This window comes from Gymnoscopelus braueri, assembly GCF_963280865.1.
Source record: "Gymnoscopelus braueri genome assembly, chromosome: 14".
Taxonomy (NCBI): Eukaryota; Metazoa; Chordata; class Actinopteri; order Myctophiformes; family Myctophidae; genus Gymnoscopelus; species Gymnoscopelus braueri.
In genome coordinates this window covers 2,989,945-3,010,031 of record NC_137619.1, presented here as the reverse complement: position 1 = coordinate 3,010,031, position 20,087 = coordinate 2,989,945, and the positions used below count along the sequence as shown (strand labels likewise).

The following is a 20,087-nucleotide window of genomic DNA, read 5'->3' as shown; positions in this document are numbered from 1 at the left end:
TGCTTTTTTTTTCATATATGCACCCGCCTAGAGGATCCTTTGTTAAATCTTACTTGGGCGTTGACAAATATTTTAAAATATTTTACTGCAAAAGTGGTGAAATTGATATATAAAGTTATACAACCCAAACTAAAAAATAAAGCTAGGCCGTCTGGGTTATAAAATCATTTAGATTGACAATGGAAGTTCTGGTAGGTTTAAAATGTGTCAAACATTTTAATATATAGAATATTCTCTTTACTTTGTAGTGACTCTAACATGGATTGTCATAGCAAGACATACTGAATCCAGCAATACTAAAATACTATTACTAAAATTGTGTAAAAGTAGCTTTAATACTCATGGAGTTAAGTCACTAAATGTGTCCCAAATGGGGAAAACATGAAACAGTCCTACTGAATTCTACAGTATCACAAAGATTAGTTTTATTTTCAATTCACTTATCAAGGGTGAAAAGATATTACCAAATTCACTTGAGTAGAAGTCCCTAAAATGTATTAAATGAAAATAAATTGTTCAAATATTTATAAAATATATGCAAGTTCAACAATAGTGCAGAGAACAATGCAGGCTTACAGTAGAACCACTAACAATTATGTAGCAAACCTGGCTGAGGGAAACTTTTAGAGTTTATATCATTTAACATATTTGGTTACAGGTTATATTACAGTCTTTGGCTCCACCTGCTCTATCTGCATCATATTGCCTACATAATTGCCTACGTATTGCCTGTACTTTTGGTGCCCAGTTGTCCAGGTGCCCACCTCTCCAGGTGCCTAGTGCCCAGTTGACCAGGTGCCCACTTGTCCCTAGTGCCCAGATGTCCAGGTGCCCAGATGTCCAGGTGCTCAGTCGTCCCAAAAATAGGGTGCCCAGATGTCTCTAGTGCCCACCTGACTTGTATTCTGCGTTTGCTGTACTAGATTCCGGTGGTGGAAAAAGTACAAACATTTCTTACTTAAAGGTAGGGTAAGTGATATTTTTTGGTTAAATCAAAAAGTTTTTTTTTTAAAGGTTAAAGCACTATATTCTGATAGTAATCATTAGATATAGAGTGTTTGTTCAGTAACAGGAGTCTCCCTGTCTCTCCAGCTCTTTAATAAACAGAAAATACATTTTCCGGTAGGTGTCAAAATCTCAGCCAATCAGGAGAAAGTACCCATTTTTAAGCTTCATTTTTATAGTATTCCAGTTCCAATTTTGCCTGCTCATTTCTTTGTGTCATCACTTCCAATTTCACTTGTTTAATCTATATCCTGATTGAGTTCTCTATCCTGATTGGATAACATTTGAAATGAAACTGAAACTGAAACTAAAATGCATTTTCTGTTTTATAAAGAGCTGGAGAGACAAGGAGACTCCTTTTACTGAACAAACACTCTATAGCAATGAGTACTCTCATAATATAGAGCTATTCAACACTTATTTTAACCAAAGAAAATCACTTACCCTAGCTTTAAGTAAAAGTATCAATATTGCAATGCAGAAATACTCTGTTGATTGATTGATTGATTGAAAATTGTATTAGGCAAAAGAATGTAAAACAACACAGTTACATTTATAATACTTTTGACTAAAAGGTCCGGCCAAAAAAGTCCTTGCGGACTTGTTTCCGGGGTCCTTGAATTAATTTCATAGACATATATAGTAGCAACCAAACAGTTCAAAAATCAACATAAAAATACAGAGAAAAAAAAAATACCACTATGTACAAAAAAAAATCACACCCAGTGTGAAGTGGGCGGTGTCTTGCTAGCTAATCACAATACTGAATGGAGTCAACCAATCATGTACAAAAAATAAATACATTTATTGAAACACTCTTTATGATGGAAGAAACCATAACTTAAAAAAAACAAATATATGTTTTTTTTTAAGTTATGGTTTCTTATATAGGGCTATGCACATGTGTCATGTGACACTGGCCAATCACAGTCCTGAATAGACTGTGATTGGCCAATCACGGTGCAGGGTTAGGCGGGGTAAATTTTTGGCCAATCACAACGCAGGATTTGTTGTACAAATATCCAAACCTCACTTATAGGGGCGGTTTCACCGCCCAAAAAGCATGAAAAAATACATACAAAAAAAGGGGAGGGGGGGGGTCGTCTGTCTACAGGGAAACGGGTACTAGCTCCTCTTTTGGCCTCCAGAAAGATGAGTTTTTAGGGCTGTTTTGAATGAGCCCAGCGAAGTGCATTTTTTGAGGGATGGAGTTAGACTATTCCATACCTTGGTGGCTGTGCTGTAGAAGGATTTGCCCATGTTTGTTTTATGGGTGGGTGGTATCAGATTGTTGTTTACGCTCCCTCTAGTTTGGTGACTGTGGGTGTCACTAACCTTTTCGAGGTATTTATACAGATATGCGGGTATAGGGGGCATTTCGGGCAAATCTGCATTTACAATTTTGAAAACGAGTCCCATTTTTAGTTGTTTAACCCTGTCTTCCACCCTGTGCCAGTCTAGGCTGGCAAAGTGAGTGGGAGAGAGGTGGGTCATGGGCCCCAGTCCGAGAAGTAGCCGAATCAGTTTGTTTTGGGAGGTTTGAAGCTTAGTCTTCAGTGACACTGAGGTGTTGGAGTACCAAGTGGAGCTAGCATAGTCAAAAAGGGGCTGAATCAGGGCCCCTGAGAGGGTCCTGAGGGTTGACAAAAGAGGAAACTCTGCCCATAAATCTGGTTCTCTGGTTTACTCCTTTGACCACCTTTGTTTCCATGCTTTCACCTGTCAGGTATTTGTCAAGAATACATCCCATATAGGTAATCTCTTCTTTGCTAGTGATGATTGTGCCATCGACTTTGACCTTGAAGTCATTTACCTTCATTTTACTGAGGGAATGTTTGGTCCCAAATAGAATGGATTCAGTTTTCCCAAGGTTTAGTGACAGTTTGTTATCGGTAAGCCAGGTACGGATTTTTGAGAGTTCAGAGCTGAGAGCTTCCTCAACTTGCAACTTGTCCTCACCCGAGATCAGGAGTGCCGAGTCATCAGCGAACAGGAACAGTTTGCAGTTACAGGCAGCATTCATGTCGTTAATGTATAGAAGGAACAGTAACGGCCCTAGAATACTGCCTTGAGGAACCCCGCAGCTCACCGGGAGGGATGAGGACATGGTTCCGTTGATGTCAACCACTTGTTCTCTACCCTCCAAGTAAGATCAATGTAGTGATGTGCAATCAAAACCAATCGCCTTCAGCTTATCAAGTAGAATTGTGTGGTTTACAGTGTCAAACGCCTTTTGGAGGTCCAGCATGACCATGCCGCAGTATTTGCCCGAGTCTACCTCACGTTTGATGTAGTCGGTCAAATACAGTAGGCATGTGTCAGTGGAGTGGGATGTTCTGAAGCCCGATTGGAATTCAAACAACAGTTTACGCTCGCTGAGGTAGCTGTTGATTTGTTCTTGGATTGATCGCTCTATAACCTTTGAGATGGAACAAAGGATGGAAACAGGCCTATAGTTGCCAGGATCTAGTTTGCTTCCTTTTTTATATAGAGGGATTACTCTTGCCAACTTGAATTCTTGTGGGACGTGACACTGACTGATGGATACATTTGTAATGTGGGCCACAATGTTACAATGTTAATGTCAGAAATTCTAAAAGTACAAAAGTATTGGTAACAAAATGTACTTAAAATACCAAAAGTAGAAAGTACTCATGCAGCATTGAACATTTTCAAATGTATAAAAATCTTTTGAGAATAGCAGATCTACAAGCTCACGATGCGTTGCATCGCGACACATTGTGAGCTTGTACATCTGCTATTTTCAAATGCCCAAAATGTATATAGGGCTGAAGTGGTTAATGTATGTTTTGTAATAATAATCAAAATCTACAAACTAACTAACTAAAGTTTTCAAATAATTGTAATGGAGTAAAAGTACAATATTTGCCTCTGAGATGTAGTGAGGTAGAAGTACTGAAAATTGGAAATACTCCAGTAAAATAAAAATACCTCAAAATTATACTTAAGTACAGTACTTGAGTAAATGTACTTGGTTACTTTACACCACTGCTAGATTCTCATAATTTCCTGGGAAAGTACAATCGATCTGTGAGTTCCCACATAGATTATCCAATGGCTGTTAAGTGACATCAGCAAGGACCGCCCCCTCATTAACATAACATTTCAGTGTGTGCCTGAAATAAATAAGGAAATAAAAACATAAATAAATAAAAACATAAATAAATGAATGCATATATGAATAAATAAATAGTCACATAAATGAATACATTTCAATATTTAATTGTATATTTCGTTGCACATGTATTTGTTTATTTCAGTATTTCTTGCTTTATAAATTCATTTATTGTCTCCGCCAGGCCGAAAGGCATGGCGAGAGAGTATGTTTTCGCCCCTGTCCGTCCGTCCGTCCGTCCGTCCGTCCGTCCGTCCGTCCGTCCGTCCGTCCGTCCGTCATTCTGTCATTTTGTGTACAGCTAATCTCCGGCACCGTTGGCTTGATCGCAGAGAAACTGTGTACACACACTCCCTGGATGCCAGAGCAGAACCTCTGCTCCAATTTTTTCACATGGGCCTTTTATAGCGCCACCAGGAGGCCGATTTGTGCAAAACACATTTCTGAACAGTACTCCTACAGATTTTGGCCAAAAATCCCCCAAATCGGTACACAGTATCTCTATAGTCATTAAAAGAAACGGCTCATTTCTTTGAAAATGTTCAAATCAGCCTCATGGTGGCGCTGTAACAGGCCGATTAGTGTTTTTACCTATAACTGCACCGATCAGTGTAAAACTTTGTATGCACACTCTTTAGAGGCCAAGGAAAAACCTTTGCCCTGCATTTTTCACATTTGCCTTTTATAGCGCCACCAGGAGGCAGACTTATGTAAAAAGCCTTGATATTAAGCCTTCAGATTTGATCCAAATTTCACGCAAATCGGTACACATGATCTCTATAGTCATGTGATCAAGACGGGTCTGTTTGATTTTTCATATTCCATCCTGATTGGCTAACATTGACATGTAATGTTTGCAGGAGTGGCCCGTTTTGAACAAAATGCAGCAAATCATGAACGCAGCGTCCGATTGCGGTGAAACTTTGAATGCATATTTGCACTACGTTGAGGAACAAATGCCACCCTTTTAACATTGGCCTGTTATAGCGCCACCAGCAGGTAGGGTGACCACCTCCAGACAGGTCCATTGAGGGACAGATTAACCCGTTTCGCGGGACATCGCGGACCACACACGGACGGTTCTGGGCGGATTGGGTTCGTTTTTTTCGCGGTTCTGGGCGGATTGGGTTCGTTTTTTTTCCAGTTTTTGGTTTCTTTACTTTGGTTTTAGGGTTAGGATTAGATATAAGAGGGTATTGCAAGTTAACTTAAAAATGTAATGAACTTTTTTTTTTTTTAATAAAATAAAATCTTTTTTTTTTTTTTTTTTCCATAACTTTGATTTTCGGGACATTGCCCTGCTTGTGCGGGACGCGGGACAGAGGGTCCAATTTCGGGACTGTCCCGCGAATTTCGGGACGGGTGGTCACCCTACCAGCAGGTCAAATTTAGCAAAACACATTTCAGAACAAAATGCCTCAAATCATGCATGCAGTGTCCGATTGCTGTGCACGGCCTAGGAATAAATGGCACCCTTTTCACATTGGCCTATTATAGCCCCACCAGGAGGCCATAATAACCTACCTGACCTGGCGGAGACTTGTGCTCCGAGGAGCACTTTTTCTAGTTTGAGACAGTGTTGAAAAAAGAAATATGTAATTCCGGGGCCAGGCTCAGGCACTGAGCTAGGCTCCGTTTTGATATCGGCATTATTCTTCAGATTCTTCTTCTTCTGCCGTTTTTCGCAGTTCCGGCTGAACCGTGCATACGCTTTTTACGAAACTCGGCCATATGGTAGATGGTCATGAAAAACTATCAAGAAATAAATCTCACCCTCACTCGTCAAAGGGTGGCGCTATAGCACTCAATTGAAAATGCTAACTTTGAACAGGTACAACTCATGCCCTGTTTGACCTAGAGCCATGAAACTTCAATAAACACATGCGTCTACTCATGATAAACAACTTTCACACTCTGACTTTTGACCTCTGACCTTTAGTTCTCCCACCATTTTGAATTATATGAAAAACATTCATTGGCTCATAAAAGCTTAATTTTTTCATTTCTTTTCTCAATTTTTTAAACAGGCATAAGTTATGCCTCTTGCCGAAAGTCGTGACACTTGCTTACACTTGTGCCTTGACTCATGAGGAACGTTTTGTGAGCTTGTAGATAGGCTACTTCCACTAGTTTTCGTTCCGAGGAGACAAAAAATGTCTTTATTGGTAAAGGGTTTGTGAACCAGTGATCTAGAGTAGTTCGGGACACAGAGGCTTGGTTCATAATGGACGGAAATACTTATAAATGTCAATACACACTATCAGGGAGGCCATAATATCTAGCTCAATGAGAAGAGACGGCAGCCTTTGAGTCCGTAGGTCGCTGGTTTGATCCCTGACCCAAACAATGTATTGAGGTGGTAATTTGAAGGTAATTTGAATAGCAGATGTTCAGTGAATGCAGCTAGGAGAGGACAGTCTTGAAAAACGACTTACTTTGGTGTTGATTACTTTTTGTTCCTTCTTTTTTTTAATGAAAGAGCATGAGTACTTCTGATGGATCAGACTTAATGCTAATGTTGTGTGGCAGGTTAGGATGGTATAATTCTACCTTGAAGAAGTTGTAAAGGTACAGGCTGAAAAGTGTTCAAAATGTTTCATAGTTTTACGTGTGTTTCTCTGTGATATTTTTCAGTCATGGCTGCCAAATTGACTGCTAGCGAAACCCAGGTCAAACTGCTCCAGACCAGACTCAGTACCAGTGAAGGCCAGATCCAAGTCTTAAAGGAAGGAAGTGAAGGTAATTTGAACAGCAGATGTTCAGTGAATGCAGCTATGAGGAGATGATGTTGAAAAACTATTTACTTTAGTGTTAATTACTTTAGTTGAGCTCAGACAATAGATGCTGTTTAGATGTAATTGTTGATGTATTTTAAATGAAACAGCAGGAGTATTTGTGATGGATCAGACTTAATGCTAATGTTGTGGTTTCAGCCCACCATAATCAGCTGTCCACCGTAGGAACCAGGCTGACTGCTGCTGAGGGTCAAGTTCAGAAACTGTTGGGTAAGTATGTTTAATACATATTAGGATTATAGATTCAGGAGGATTGTATAAAAAATAATCATTGCGTGATAGGAACTTATTTTTACATGAACCACTTGAACCCTAGCATCTCTTTTCTGAGGGGAACAGAAAATAACAGATCTACAAGCTCTCAATGCCTCGTGCTGCCGGGTGTTGAGAGCTTGTAGATCGGCAATTTTCGTTAAAGAGGTTTTGAGTAGGGGGGGGGGGAGTATTGCGTGGCAGTGGTGTAAAGTAACTAACTAAGTATATTTACTCAAGTACACTTTTGAGGATGTTTTACTATCCTGGAGTATTTCCCATTTTTAATACTTTTACTTCTACTCTTGTCTCTTAAAAGAAAGGCCCAAAAGCTACAGTAGGGGAATGCTTTGGTAAAAAGGTAGGTTTTTAAAATGTCAGTGGACTGTGGTGCTCTCAGGTGATCGGGGAGGGCATTCCACAGACATGGGGCTGTATAGCAGAAGGCCTGGTTGCCCATGATGCGGAGGTTGGTGTCGGGGACAAGGAGACGGTTAGTGTTGGAGGAGTGGAGTCTTCCAGTGGATGGGTACTTGAGTAAATGTACTTAGTTACTTTACAACACTGGAGCTACACTTCTAAGTTATCATCGCTGTTTGGCAGAAACTTCTTATCTCCATATTTTTACTTTTTCTGCTTTTTGGTAAATGAATGCACTATTTGATCACACTACAGTGTCAAACAAAAGTAGCACAAATAGCAGATCTACAAGCTCAAAACACGGTGCAGCGCAACATGAAAGTAACAGTTTTGGACATAATGACGTTTCCACCTGTCAGCATCATTATATAATATCCTGCTCTGTATTTAACACTGCAGTAATATAACAACTGTTTAGTTTATTCTGCTCTGTGTTTAACACTGCAGTAATATAACAACTGTTTAGTTTATTCTGCTCTGTATTTAACACTGCAGTAATATAACAACTGTTTAGTTTTAATACAAAAGACTTGAATGCCAAAATGTCATATTTTCTGTCCAGATCTAGTCTTAGTCTAAACTCTCTCCATCTTCTGAATTATGTGCAGAAAGCCTGTCTTTAACTGGAGAATAAATCATTGAACACATTTCTCTCCTCCTAGCATGACTACACTGTCTGTCTGTCTCTTTTAGAATGTATTTAAAATGTTACTCATCACATTGAAGACTCTGGTCTAGCTCTGACATACAGTTCAGTTCAGGACCAACACAGCCTCATAACTCTGAGACACATGTAGAATCAAGAAGCTTTTATTTGTCACTAACTACAAGTACAAGCAGAAGAATGGAGCTTCCATTTGAACCCTCTAAAGCACCGCTCACACTGAGCACTATAACTATAACTATAACTGTATTGTATTTTTTGTATAGTTGGTGTGAACTCTGCCATTCACTTGACTTAAAGGTTTTTAAAACTATATTTTTATAGTTATAGTGTTCAGTGTGAACGGCCCTTTAGAGTTACAGACCTGTAAGGGTCCATTTGGTTCCATGTGTACACTCTAAGAGTTACAGACCTGTAAGGGTTAATTTGGTTCCATGTGTACACTCTCAGAGTTACAGACCTGTAAGGGTCCATTTGGTTCCATGTGTACACTCTCAGAGTTACAGACCTGTAAGGGTCCATTTGGTTCCAGGTGTACACTCTAAGAGTTACAGACCTGTAAGGGTCCATTTGGTTCCATGTGTACACTCTAAGAGTTACAGACCTGTAGGGGTCCATTTGGTTCCCAACCATCAATCATTTTGCTGGGCTAGGGTTTTTATCTGTCTCCAATGCTGTTGTTTACATGTGTATTATAACATTATTATGATTATGATTATAATAATTATTATTATTATTAATTTGTCTAGATGTAATACATTTGATTGGCTCAACCACATGAACCTATAGTGTCTTCAGACATTCAGAAAAATATCAGATCTACAAGCTCACAGTACGTTGTGTTGTGACACGTTGTGAGCTTGTATCTACTTTGTTCGGTGAAGAGATTTGGTATTGAGGGATAAGAGGAGCAGAGTATAACACAGTAGGGTTAATAGTATCTCATTATGATTTTATAATCTTATAAACAATATAACAATGCTCCTGTGTTGACAGACAGACCAAAGGTTGCCTTCTCTGTTGGTTTGAGTGGAAGCGTTGGACCATTTAGTTCTACCACCACTCTGATCTACAAGGACGTTCACACTAACATTGGCAACGCATACATTCCATCTACAGGTAGGTGGAGATCACATTATGTTAATTAACTTTACACTATCAATTACTACCAACTCATTGCACAACTTATATAACAGAATATCAGACATAAATAAATTACATTAATCTAAATACATCTTCAACTGTGTAATTCCCATTAACATTAATAGTCAGGATGAGAGAACTTTAATATCATTGTTTTTAAAACAATGTTTAAAATGTGTCATCATGATCAATGAATGAAATATTGGTTGAAACCACTGACTTCTGTCAACAATATTGATTGATTGATTGATTGATTGAATACATCATTAGTCACAAATGTAAACAGCACGTGGTACAGTAAGACACAGTGGTGGAAAGTAACTAAGTACATTTACTTAAGTACAATTTGAGGTATTTTACTTGAGTATTTCCAATTTCCAATCCTTTTACTTCTACCCCACTACATCTCAGAGGCAAATATTGTACTTTTACTCCACTACAATTATTTGAAAACTTTAGTTACTAGTTACTTTGTAGATTTTGATTATTATTACAAAACATACATTAACAAATTAAGGTCTATACATATTTTGGCTATTTTCAAAAGATGTATACATTTGAAAAGTTGTAAAATGGGACATTGACACTGCATAATGAGTACTTTCTACTTTTGGTACTTTAAGTACATTTTAATACCAATACTTTTGTACTTTTGCTCAAGTAAATTTTGAATTCCGGACTTTTACTTGTAACCGAGTATTTCTACATTGCAGTATTGATACTTTTACTTAAGTGAAAAATTTGAGTACTTTTTCCACCACTGGTAAGACATTAAAGCTAGTCCTGTGGACTGGTTTCCAGTGGTGGAAAGTAACTAAGTACATTTACTTAAGTACTGTACTTAAGTACAATTTTGAGATATTTGTACTTTACTTGAGTATTTCCAATTTCCAATACTTTTACTTCTACTCCACTACATCTCAGAGGAAAATATTGTACTTTTACTCCACTACAATTATTTGAAAACTTTAGTTACTAGTTACTTTTCAGATATGAGTTATGATATTATGAAACATACATGAACCACTTTAGGCCTATTTTATACACAGGCTATTTGAAAATAGCAGATCTACAAGCTCACAACGTGAGATGCAACGCGTTGTGAACTTGTAAATCTGCTATTTTCAAATATTTAGTACTTTGACTTTTGGTACTTTAAGTACATTTTGATGCCAATACTTTTGTACTTTTACTCAAGTACATTTTGAAATCCGGACTTTTACTTGTAACGGAGTACTTCTACATTGCAGTATTGGTACTTTTACTCAAGTAAAGCAATTGAGTACTTTTTCCACCACTGCATGGTTTCCATGGTGGTCCTATATGACAGGAGGGTTTACTAACACATTCACTGTGTGTGTGTGTGTGTGTGTGTGTGTGTGTGTGTGTGTGTGTGTGTGTGTGTGTGTGTGTGTGTGTGTGTGTGTGTGTGTGTGTGTGTGTGTGTGTGTGTGTGTGTGTGTGTGTGTGTGTGTGTGTGTGTGTTTGTTCTGTCTCAGGTATCTTCTCAGCACCATTGAAAGGAGTCTATCAGTTCAGATTTACTGCAATGAGCAATAGGGATTCAGAGTATGTGTACGTCTACATGTATAAAAATGAGCAGAAACTCATTGGTAACGCTTCAAAGAATAATGGTAACGATAGCATATACGTGTCTAATGGAATGATCCTAGAGCTGGAGCAGGGAGACAGAGTTACCATGCGTTTACAGGGTGGTTCCTACAGGCTCTATGGCTCCTCATACAACCACAACACATTCAGTGGTGTTCTGCTCTATTCTATGTAACACTGGGACTGATACCATTACTTTAAAGTATTGGTTCTCAAAGTGGGGTCTGGGGACCCCCAGGGGTCCTGGGGAAGGGGGGGTTCCAGGGGGTCTCCAGCAATATTTGTTGATATAGTGTCACAATCATTTTAACCTTTTATCCATATTTTAAACGTTGGCTATTCAAAAATAGCAGATATACAAGATATACAAGCTCATACATCTTGTTTTTTTAACTTTTTTACATTTTGTAAAAATCTTGAAAGTATTTTGAATAATTTTTAATTGGTTATAACACAAAACTTCTCCTCTGGGGGTCCCTGGCACAACACATTTTCAGATGGGGGTCCACGACCAAATACATATTAATGTAGGGGTCCTTGACTTGAAAAAGAAAGTGTGAGAACCAGTGTTTTAAATAGCTCCCATAATGTTCATATTCAGCCTCTCAATAAACTCATATTAAAACTTAAACACTGTTGTCAGTGTCTATTTTATGTGTTTCTGATTATTTTATATATAATACATCTAGAAGACCAATGATGATGTGTTTTATCCATATATGGAACATGCAGTATTATGAGAAAAAAGCATTAATGTGCATCACAGAATATTAATATGTGATTCATTGAAGGATCATAACGTTGACTCATTCAGTTGATCCATTTATTTTCTCATAGACATAATATCTGGGTCATTTATCTCATAGACATAATATCTGGGTCATTTATCTCAGCCATAATGTCTGGGTCGTTTATCTATTATCTATTTATTTTAGAATTTGCTTACCTATTATTTATTTTATTTTTATTTTGTATTTATTTTGGGGTGAGGGGAAAATTTGAAGATAAAATAAAAAATGTTTAAAATAATACAAACAACCAAACAGAAAACCAGCAAGGATTAAAACAAATCACACCCTGTGTGAAGTGGGCGGTGTCTTGCTAGCTAATCACAATACTGAATGGAGTCAACCATCATGTACAAAAGACATTTATTGAAACACTCTTTATGATGGACGAAACCATAACTTGAAAAAAACAAATGTATGTTTTTTTTCAAGTTATGGTTTCTTATATAGGGCTATGCACATGTGTCATGTGACACTGGCCAATCACAGTCCTGAATAGATTGTGATTGGCCAATCACGGTGCAGGATAATTGTACAAATTTCCAAACCTCACTTATAGGGCCGGTTTCACAGCGCAGGATATTTGTACATTTTTCCAAACCTCACTTATAGGGGCGGTTTCACCGCCCAAAAAGGTGATATTTAGGCCTACATAATTATGTTCTGGAAACAGTGCTGCCCTAAATGCAGTGTTATTACCACTAGGGGGCACTAGACTTCAACTAAAGAGGGACTGCTGTCTTTGTCTCTAAACCAGGGCTCTTCAAGGTTTTTCAGCCCAAGGAGAGAGAGATGAAGCAGGGACCCCCACTACATTTACAATTGTGTTGCAGATTAAACTTTGTCATATATTTCATAGATAGCTTCATTGACTATCATCAGTGTTTTGTAAATTCAGTTTTTATTGTTAATTCCAGACATTTAACCACTTAAACCTTCAATACTTAGTACTTGATTTGCTCCTTTTCCCCCTACATCAAACCTCTTTGCTGAAAATAGCAGATCTACAAGCTCATAACGGCGTTGTGAGCTTGTAGATCTGCTATTTTCGGCTGACGTTCCCCTCAGAAAATGAATTCTAGGGTTCAAGTGGTTAATGTAAAATCTCACAACGACTTGGCGGCCCCCCTGTAGTAACTCTGAGGACCCTCTAGGGGTCCCGGACCCCCTGTTGAAGACCCCTGCTCTAAACTCATAAACATTAAAATAATCTCTTGCTTGTCCTGCTGCTTGAGGCCATTTTTATATATGAAGTTATAATATGACTTATTAGTATTTTATTGTACTTTTCATACTGCCTTGTGTCTGACTAAAGTGGTGCTAAAACACTATAAGTGGTTCTTTGGCTCATAATCATATAGAGGAACCTCTTTTGGTGCTACAGTATAGCACCTATTTTATAGGTTTATCAACCTCTGGTCCTGGACCCACCAGGGGACCAAATGGACCCTTATGGGTCTGTAACTCTGAGAGTGTACAAAAATACTCAGTGTTCATTTAACTCTGACAGTGTACAAATAGAACCAAATGGACCTGTAAGGGTCCATTTGGTTCTATTTGTACACTCTCAGAGTTACAGACCTGTAAGGGTCCATTTGGTTCTATTTGTACACTCTCAGAGTTACAGACCTGTAAGGGTCCATTTGGTTCTATTTGTACACTCTCAGAGTTACAGACCTGTAAGGGTCCATTTGGTTCCATTTGCACACTCTCAGAGTTACAGACCTGTAAGGGTCCATTTGGTTCTATTTGTAGACTGTCAGAGTTACAGACCTGTAAGGGTCCATTTGGTTCTATTTGTACACTGTCAGAGTTACAGACCTGTAAGGGTCCATTTGGTTCTATTTGTACACTGTCAGAGTTACAGACCTGTAAGGGTCCATTTGGTTCTATTTGTACACTGTCAGAGTTACAGACCTGTAAGGGTCCATTTGGTTCCTAACTATAAACCTGGGGACCCCTGCTTGGATCCCCCTCAAGGATCCCTTGTGTGTGTGTGTGTGTGTGTGTGTGTGTGTGTGTGTGTGTGTGTGTGTGTGTGTGTGTGTGTGTGTGTGTGTGTGTGTGTGTGTGTGTGTGTGTGTGTGTGTGTGTGTGTGTGTGTGTGTGTGTGTGTGTGTGTGTGTGTTGATTCATGTCATCTCGTGATGGCTTGATTCGAGGCTTAAATTAATAGATATAAATATTTTTGGAAATGTCAATGGAAAAATGCATTGAGTTTTTTCTTCCGGCACCAAAAAAAACAGGAAGTGGGCGGGAACTGCGACGCTCTATATACCATACATTGTCTATTTGAAAATAGCCGAGCTACAAGTTCACAACGTGCCGCTATGCGACACATTGAGAGCTTGTAACTTGATCTGCTATTTTGAACAAATCTACACAAATCTACACAAAAACTACACATTTCCAGATGGGGGTCCGTGGAAAATTAAATTAATCTGGCATGTCTTAAATTAAGCCTGACATGTAAATGTTTGAGAACCACTGGTTTAAACAACATTTAGGAAGCATGACCAAATAAGCAACAAGACTTTAGAACAGGGGTGAATGATGCAACTTTGATGATGCAGAGGGTCACTATATTTCCACACTCACTCCAGAGGGCCACAGCACATATACTGTCGGGCAGACATCTCTTATCTCCGTATTTTAACTTCTTTTCGTAAATTAATGCCGTACTTCACCATTCTATGTCAGACAAAAGTAGCAAAAATAGCAGATCTACAAGCTGAAAACGCGACGCGCTTTGAGCTTGTAGATGTGGAATCCTGAAAAGTAACATTCCGATTTAATTTCAAATGCATTTAGTTATGTTAACTTTATGAACTTAAATACAATTACATTGGACATAAACAAGACAATAGTATTTTAATACTAGTCATTAAGCTACTAATATAGACTGAAGTAATTAAAGCGGGTCGTGTTTGCTTGTTTGGAATGGTAACAGCTGAAATCAATAATATATCAGTTTTCCGATATTAACCTTTTATTAAAAGACCTCACTGGTCCTCGGACCTCACTGGTCCCCGGACCTTACTGGTCCCCGGACCTCACGTTGAGAACCAGCGCGCTGAACCACACCTGACTATACATAATCATTATGACATCATAACGTATATTATAACGTTGTGACATCATAACGTAACATTATAACGTTGTGACATCATAACGTATATTATAACGTTGTGACATCATAACGTATAACATTATAACGTTGTGACATCATAACGTAACATTATAACGTTGTGACATCATAACGTATAACATTATAACGTTGTGACATCATAACGTAACATTATAACGTTGTGACATCATAACGTAACATTATAACGTTGTGACATCATAACGTAACATTATAACGTTGTGACATCATAACGTAACATTATAACGTTGTGACATCATAACGTAACATCAGGGGGTCTTCAGCAAAAATAATCATTTTAACCACTTTATCCATATTTTATACGTTGGCTATTCATAAATAGCAGATATACAAGCGTCACTTCGTGCCGCACTGCAAGCTTGTAGATCTTCTATTTTTGAACATTTTGTAAAAATCTTTAAAGTATTTAAACATTTTGGAGCTACTTTGAGCGACCAAACGTTTTGACTTTAGTGAAAAAGAGACCGTGTAAAAGCCGACATGGACGGTGACGGAGACGGAGGCGGGGCGGCAGCACAGCAGCAGCAGCAGCCGGCGGTAGCAGCACCGCAGCCGGGGAATGCAGCAGCACTCCAGCCGGTGATCGCGGCACCTCCGATGGCGACGTTCACTATCAAACCTCCGGAGCCTTTCGACTTCGCAAAGCCACACGAGTGGGAGAAGTGGATAAGGAGGTTTGAGCGTTTTAGACTGGCGAGCAACCTGAACTCCTCCTCCGACGCGAACCAGGTGAATACACTGGTATACTGCATGGGGGACGAGGCTGACGACGTGCTACGAGGGCTGGACCTAACAGCCGAGCAGCGACAGCTATATGGTACAGTCAAAAACGGATTTGACAAGTTTTTTATCCCAAAGAAAAACGTCATATATGAACGGGCCAAATTCAACAAGAGAGTACAGCAGCCTTCAGAGACAGTGGACGTATTCATCACAGCACTTTATGCACTGGCAGAGAACTGTGAGTATGGCGATCTACAAGACGATCTCCTGAGAGACAGACTAGTAGTGGGCCTTCAAAATGCATCCCTGTCAGAGAGAATGCAACTGGATAAAGACCTCACTCTAGCAAAAGCCATCACAATGGCCAGACAGTCTGAGGAAATTAAAAGGCAACAGACTGATCTGAGGGATTTAAGTGCTATGCTATGCATTTTAAGAGGGGGAAACAGAACAAATTCAGAAACAAAGATCAGACACAGACACAGACACAGTACAAAAATTGGAAATCTGATAAACCTGTGCAGAACAGAGCTGAATATAAAGCATGTGGCAAATGTGGAAAATCACCCTCTCACCCAGTGTCACAGTGCCCAGCTAAGAGTGCAGAATGCCACAACTGTGGTAAACGTGGTCACTTTGGGAAGGTGTGCAGATCAAATAAAACTGTAAATGAAGTGGCTGAGGATGTGGATGAACTGTTCTTAGGTGAGGTGGCCTCAGGAGAGGACCCATGGATGGCTGATATCAGCATAAGGGGCAGCACAGTGTCCTTTAAAATAGACACCGGGGCAGACGTCACAGCCATTTCAGAGCAGGTGTACAAAAGTGTCATGCACAGTGAGGGGGAGCTAGAAAAAGCTCTCAAACCACTCTATGGGCCGGGTGGTGTTAAACTGACAGTCCTGGGGTCAGCCACAGAAACGCTCTCATACAAGGAGAGGAACATCACAGAGAGGATCTTTGTAGTGAGAGGCCTACAGGTGGCACTGCTGAGCAGGCCAGCCTCAGTTAGCCTCAAATTAGTGGCCAGAGTTGACACAATAGATAAAGAGTCAGTAAAGCAGACTTATCCTAAACTCTGTGATGGCCTCGGGCTGGTTCAGAAGCCTTACACAATCAAACTCAGGCCCGACGCACAGCCATTTTCCCTTAAAGTGCCACGCAGGGTCCCACTGCCACTCATGGACAAAGTAAAAAAAGAATTGGAGAGGATGGAAAGTCTTGGGGTCATCAGCCGCATTGAAGAACCAACAGATTGGTGTTGTGGCATGGTGGTAGCCCCGAAAAAGAACAAAGAGGAAGTCCGCATTTGCGTGGACATGACACCACTGAATGTGTCAGTGTGCCGTGAGAAATATATCCTTCCCTCTGTAGAGCAGACGCTAGGCATGCTCACAGGAGCACAATATTTCACTAAGCTAGATGCAAATATGGGTTTCTGGCAGATTCCCCTGGCCAAAGAATCAGCTCTCTATACTACTTTCATCACGCCATATGGGCGTTACCACTTTAACCGCCTGCCCTTCGGTATCTCCTCTGCCCCAGAGCACTTTCAAAACATGATGGTGACTGAGGTCACTTCCGGCCTAGAAGGTGTAGTATGTCACATGGACGATATTCTTGTCTGGGGGGCTACAAAGCAGCAGCATGACGCCAGGACGCATGCTGTACTGGAGCGAGCACAGAAGGCAGGGGTCACACTCAACATGTCAAAATGTGAGTTTGGAAAGAGAGAGGTTAAGTTCCTTGGTTACATCATCTCAGCAGACGGCATGAAGCCGGACCCAGATAAAACCAGAGCTGTGCAGGACATGAAAGAGCCTACAAACTTAACTGAGCTCAGAAGTTTCCTGGGTATGGTGAACCAGTTAGGGAAATTTCTACCTAACCTGGCTGAGAAGGACAAAGCACTGAGAGATCTGCTGTCCAAAAAGAATCAGTGGTACTGGGGTCATGAACAACAGAGGGCTTTCTGCAGCCTCAAACAGGAGCTCTCCACTGCACCAGTCCTACAGCTCTATGACCCTAACAAGCCACTGAAAATATCAGCCGACGCCTCGTCCTATGGGCTAGGCGCTGTGATGCTCCAGAAGGACAAAGAGGTGTGGTCACCAGTAGCGTATGCTTCCAGGTCCCTGACCGACACAGAGCAGCGATATGCGCAGGTGGAAAAGGAGGCACTAGCACTGACATGGGCCTGTGAAAGGTTCAGTGACTTCATCCTGGGCCTACATTTCGATCTGGAGACCGACCACAAACCTCTTGTGAGTCTACTGGGTGGGCAGGCTCTGGACGCACTGCCACCTAGAATACAAAGATTCAGGATGTGCTTAATGAGGTACTCCTATACAATCTCATACACACCAGGGAAGAGCCTCACAACTGCTGACACACTGTCTCGCGCCCCACTCAAAAATGGTGTGATGCGAGCAGATAATGACCTGATGGAGGATACTAATATCTATGTTGACTCAGTACTAGACAATCTTCCCACGAGTGATAAATATCTGACTGAGCTTCGAGAGCAGCTGAGTGCTGACAGTGTCTGTGCCCAGGTCATGAAGTACAGTGTTGATGGCTGGCTGGACAGACATCAGTTACAGGGCCCAGTCAAACACTATTGGCATGAGAGAGCACATCTGAGTGTGCATCATGGACTGCTCCTGCGTGGCTCAAGGTTAGTGATACCTGCTAACATGAGAAATGATGTTCTTGACAAGATACATGAGGGGCACCAGGGGGTGGTTAAGTGCAGAGAACGTGCAGGTCAGACTGTGTGGTGGCCTGGACTGAGCAGCCAAATCAAAGAGCTAGTGCTCAACTGCAGAGAATGCATCAAAGAAAGGGTTAATCCAAGAGAACCTCTGCTGCCAACCAAACTCCCAGATGGGCCCTGGCAAAAGCTAGGAGCAGATCTATTCACCTTGAAAGATAAGAACTATCTGCTAGTGGTGGATTATTTTTCCAGGTATGTGGAAATAGCGCAGCTCAGCCCAACTACGTCCGCAGACGTGATAGTCCATCTAAAATCTATGTTTTCACGCCATGGGATTCCGTTTCATTTTCTTTCTGATAATGGCCCCCAGTTCTTGGGTCATGAGATGAAACAATTTGCGGCTGACTATGGATTTGTGCACGTGACTAGCAGCCCTAGGTACCCACAGGCCAATGGCGAGGCAGAGCGTGCCGTCCAAACAGTTAAGAACTTGCTTAAAAAGGCCAAAGATCCCTATCTTGCCCTACTGGCCTACAGGGCCACTCCACTGAGTAACGGCTACAGCCCTGCTCAGTTGCTCATGGGACGTTGCCTTCGCACCACTTTACCTATCCTTCCTGAGAGGTTGCAGCCAGCTCTACCAGATCTGCAGGCCCTCCAGCAAAAGGAGAGAGAGAAACGACTGATGGATGCAAAGTGTTTCGATGAGAGACACAGAGCAAGAGCTCTCACAAAGTTATCACCTGGAGACCAGGTTTGGATTACTGACGCAAAGGCACAAGGGACAGTGACATCTGTACACCACAGCCCACGGTCCTATCTGGTCAGTGGACCACAAGGGACACTGAGAAGGAACCGTCAACATCTCGTGCCTATGCCAGAGTCTCAGGATGAGAACCAACCTGTGCAGGAGGACATTACTCCGTGTGCAGGCTCAGGAACTCTGTCTCCACCAAAAACATCTCAGAGCACACCCAGTGGTGTGAGAACAAGGTCGGGCAGAGAAGTTAAAAAGCCACAGAGACTAGACCTGTAGTAAAAAAATAATAAAAAAAAACAGGTCTTTGTAAAAGCATGTGAAGTGATTTGTTTTTGTACACACTCAATGTGACGTTTGGTTTGGTGTTTGAGGAAAAAAAAAAACCTGGTTTTGTTTTGTTTTTTATATGAAAAAAGGAATGCATGCGTAATTTCTGTTTCTTGCTTATATTTTTCTGGAAAGAAAAAAGGAATGTTATTTTGCTGTTTGGGGAAAAGAAGAAGAAATGTGATTTGGAATGTGTTTGCCAATGAGAAGAAAACAGTCATATTACATGTGGATTTAATGTTCAAGGTGTTAACAGAATTTTCAGTGAATTGAAAAGCTAAGGATCTTTTCAAGCTAAAGTAAGGGGGATGTGGTGTAATGTTATTACCTGGCTTGGAACAGGTTAATGTTGAAGTTAAGGTTATGGGAGGTCCGGGCTTAGGAGACCTATAAGGAGCGTGCCCGGGAACCGACCAGGAAGTCTATGCTAATATGCTGCACGACATGTGGAGACGCTGTATTGTATGACCTGAATATCTTGAGTAAAGAACAGTCTAACGCAAGCTCTTGTAGTTGTCATTCTATCTAAACGAGAACTCAACACCAGTGAAGTAAAAGTACCTAAAATGTTTACTTAAGTA

General features: G+C 40.5%; 1 protein-coding gene across 2 annotated transcripts in view; it reads left to right on the top strand.

Moving 5' to 3' along the window:
* LOC308099808 (complement C1q-like protein 2) overlaps positions 1–11,645 on the top strand; it is a 60,331-nt gene extending 48,686 nt beyond the window's left edge. For both annotated transcript variants that reach the window (XM_080448610.1, XM_080448609.1), the window contains 4 exons: positions 6,776–6,880; positions 7,075–7,146; positions 9,269–9,391; positions 10,915–11,645. In XM_080448610.1, the coding sequence (XP_080304736.1) occupies positions 6,776–6,880; positions 7,075–7,146; positions 9,269–9,391; positions 10,915–11,201 (587 nt within the window). In that variant the 3' untranslated portion in view covers positions 11,202–11,645. The remainder of the gene's footprint in view (positions 1–6,775; positions 6,881–7,074; positions 7,147–9,268; positions 9,392–10,914) is intronic.
* The last annotated feature ends 8,442 nt before the right edge of the window (positions 11,646–20,087 follow it).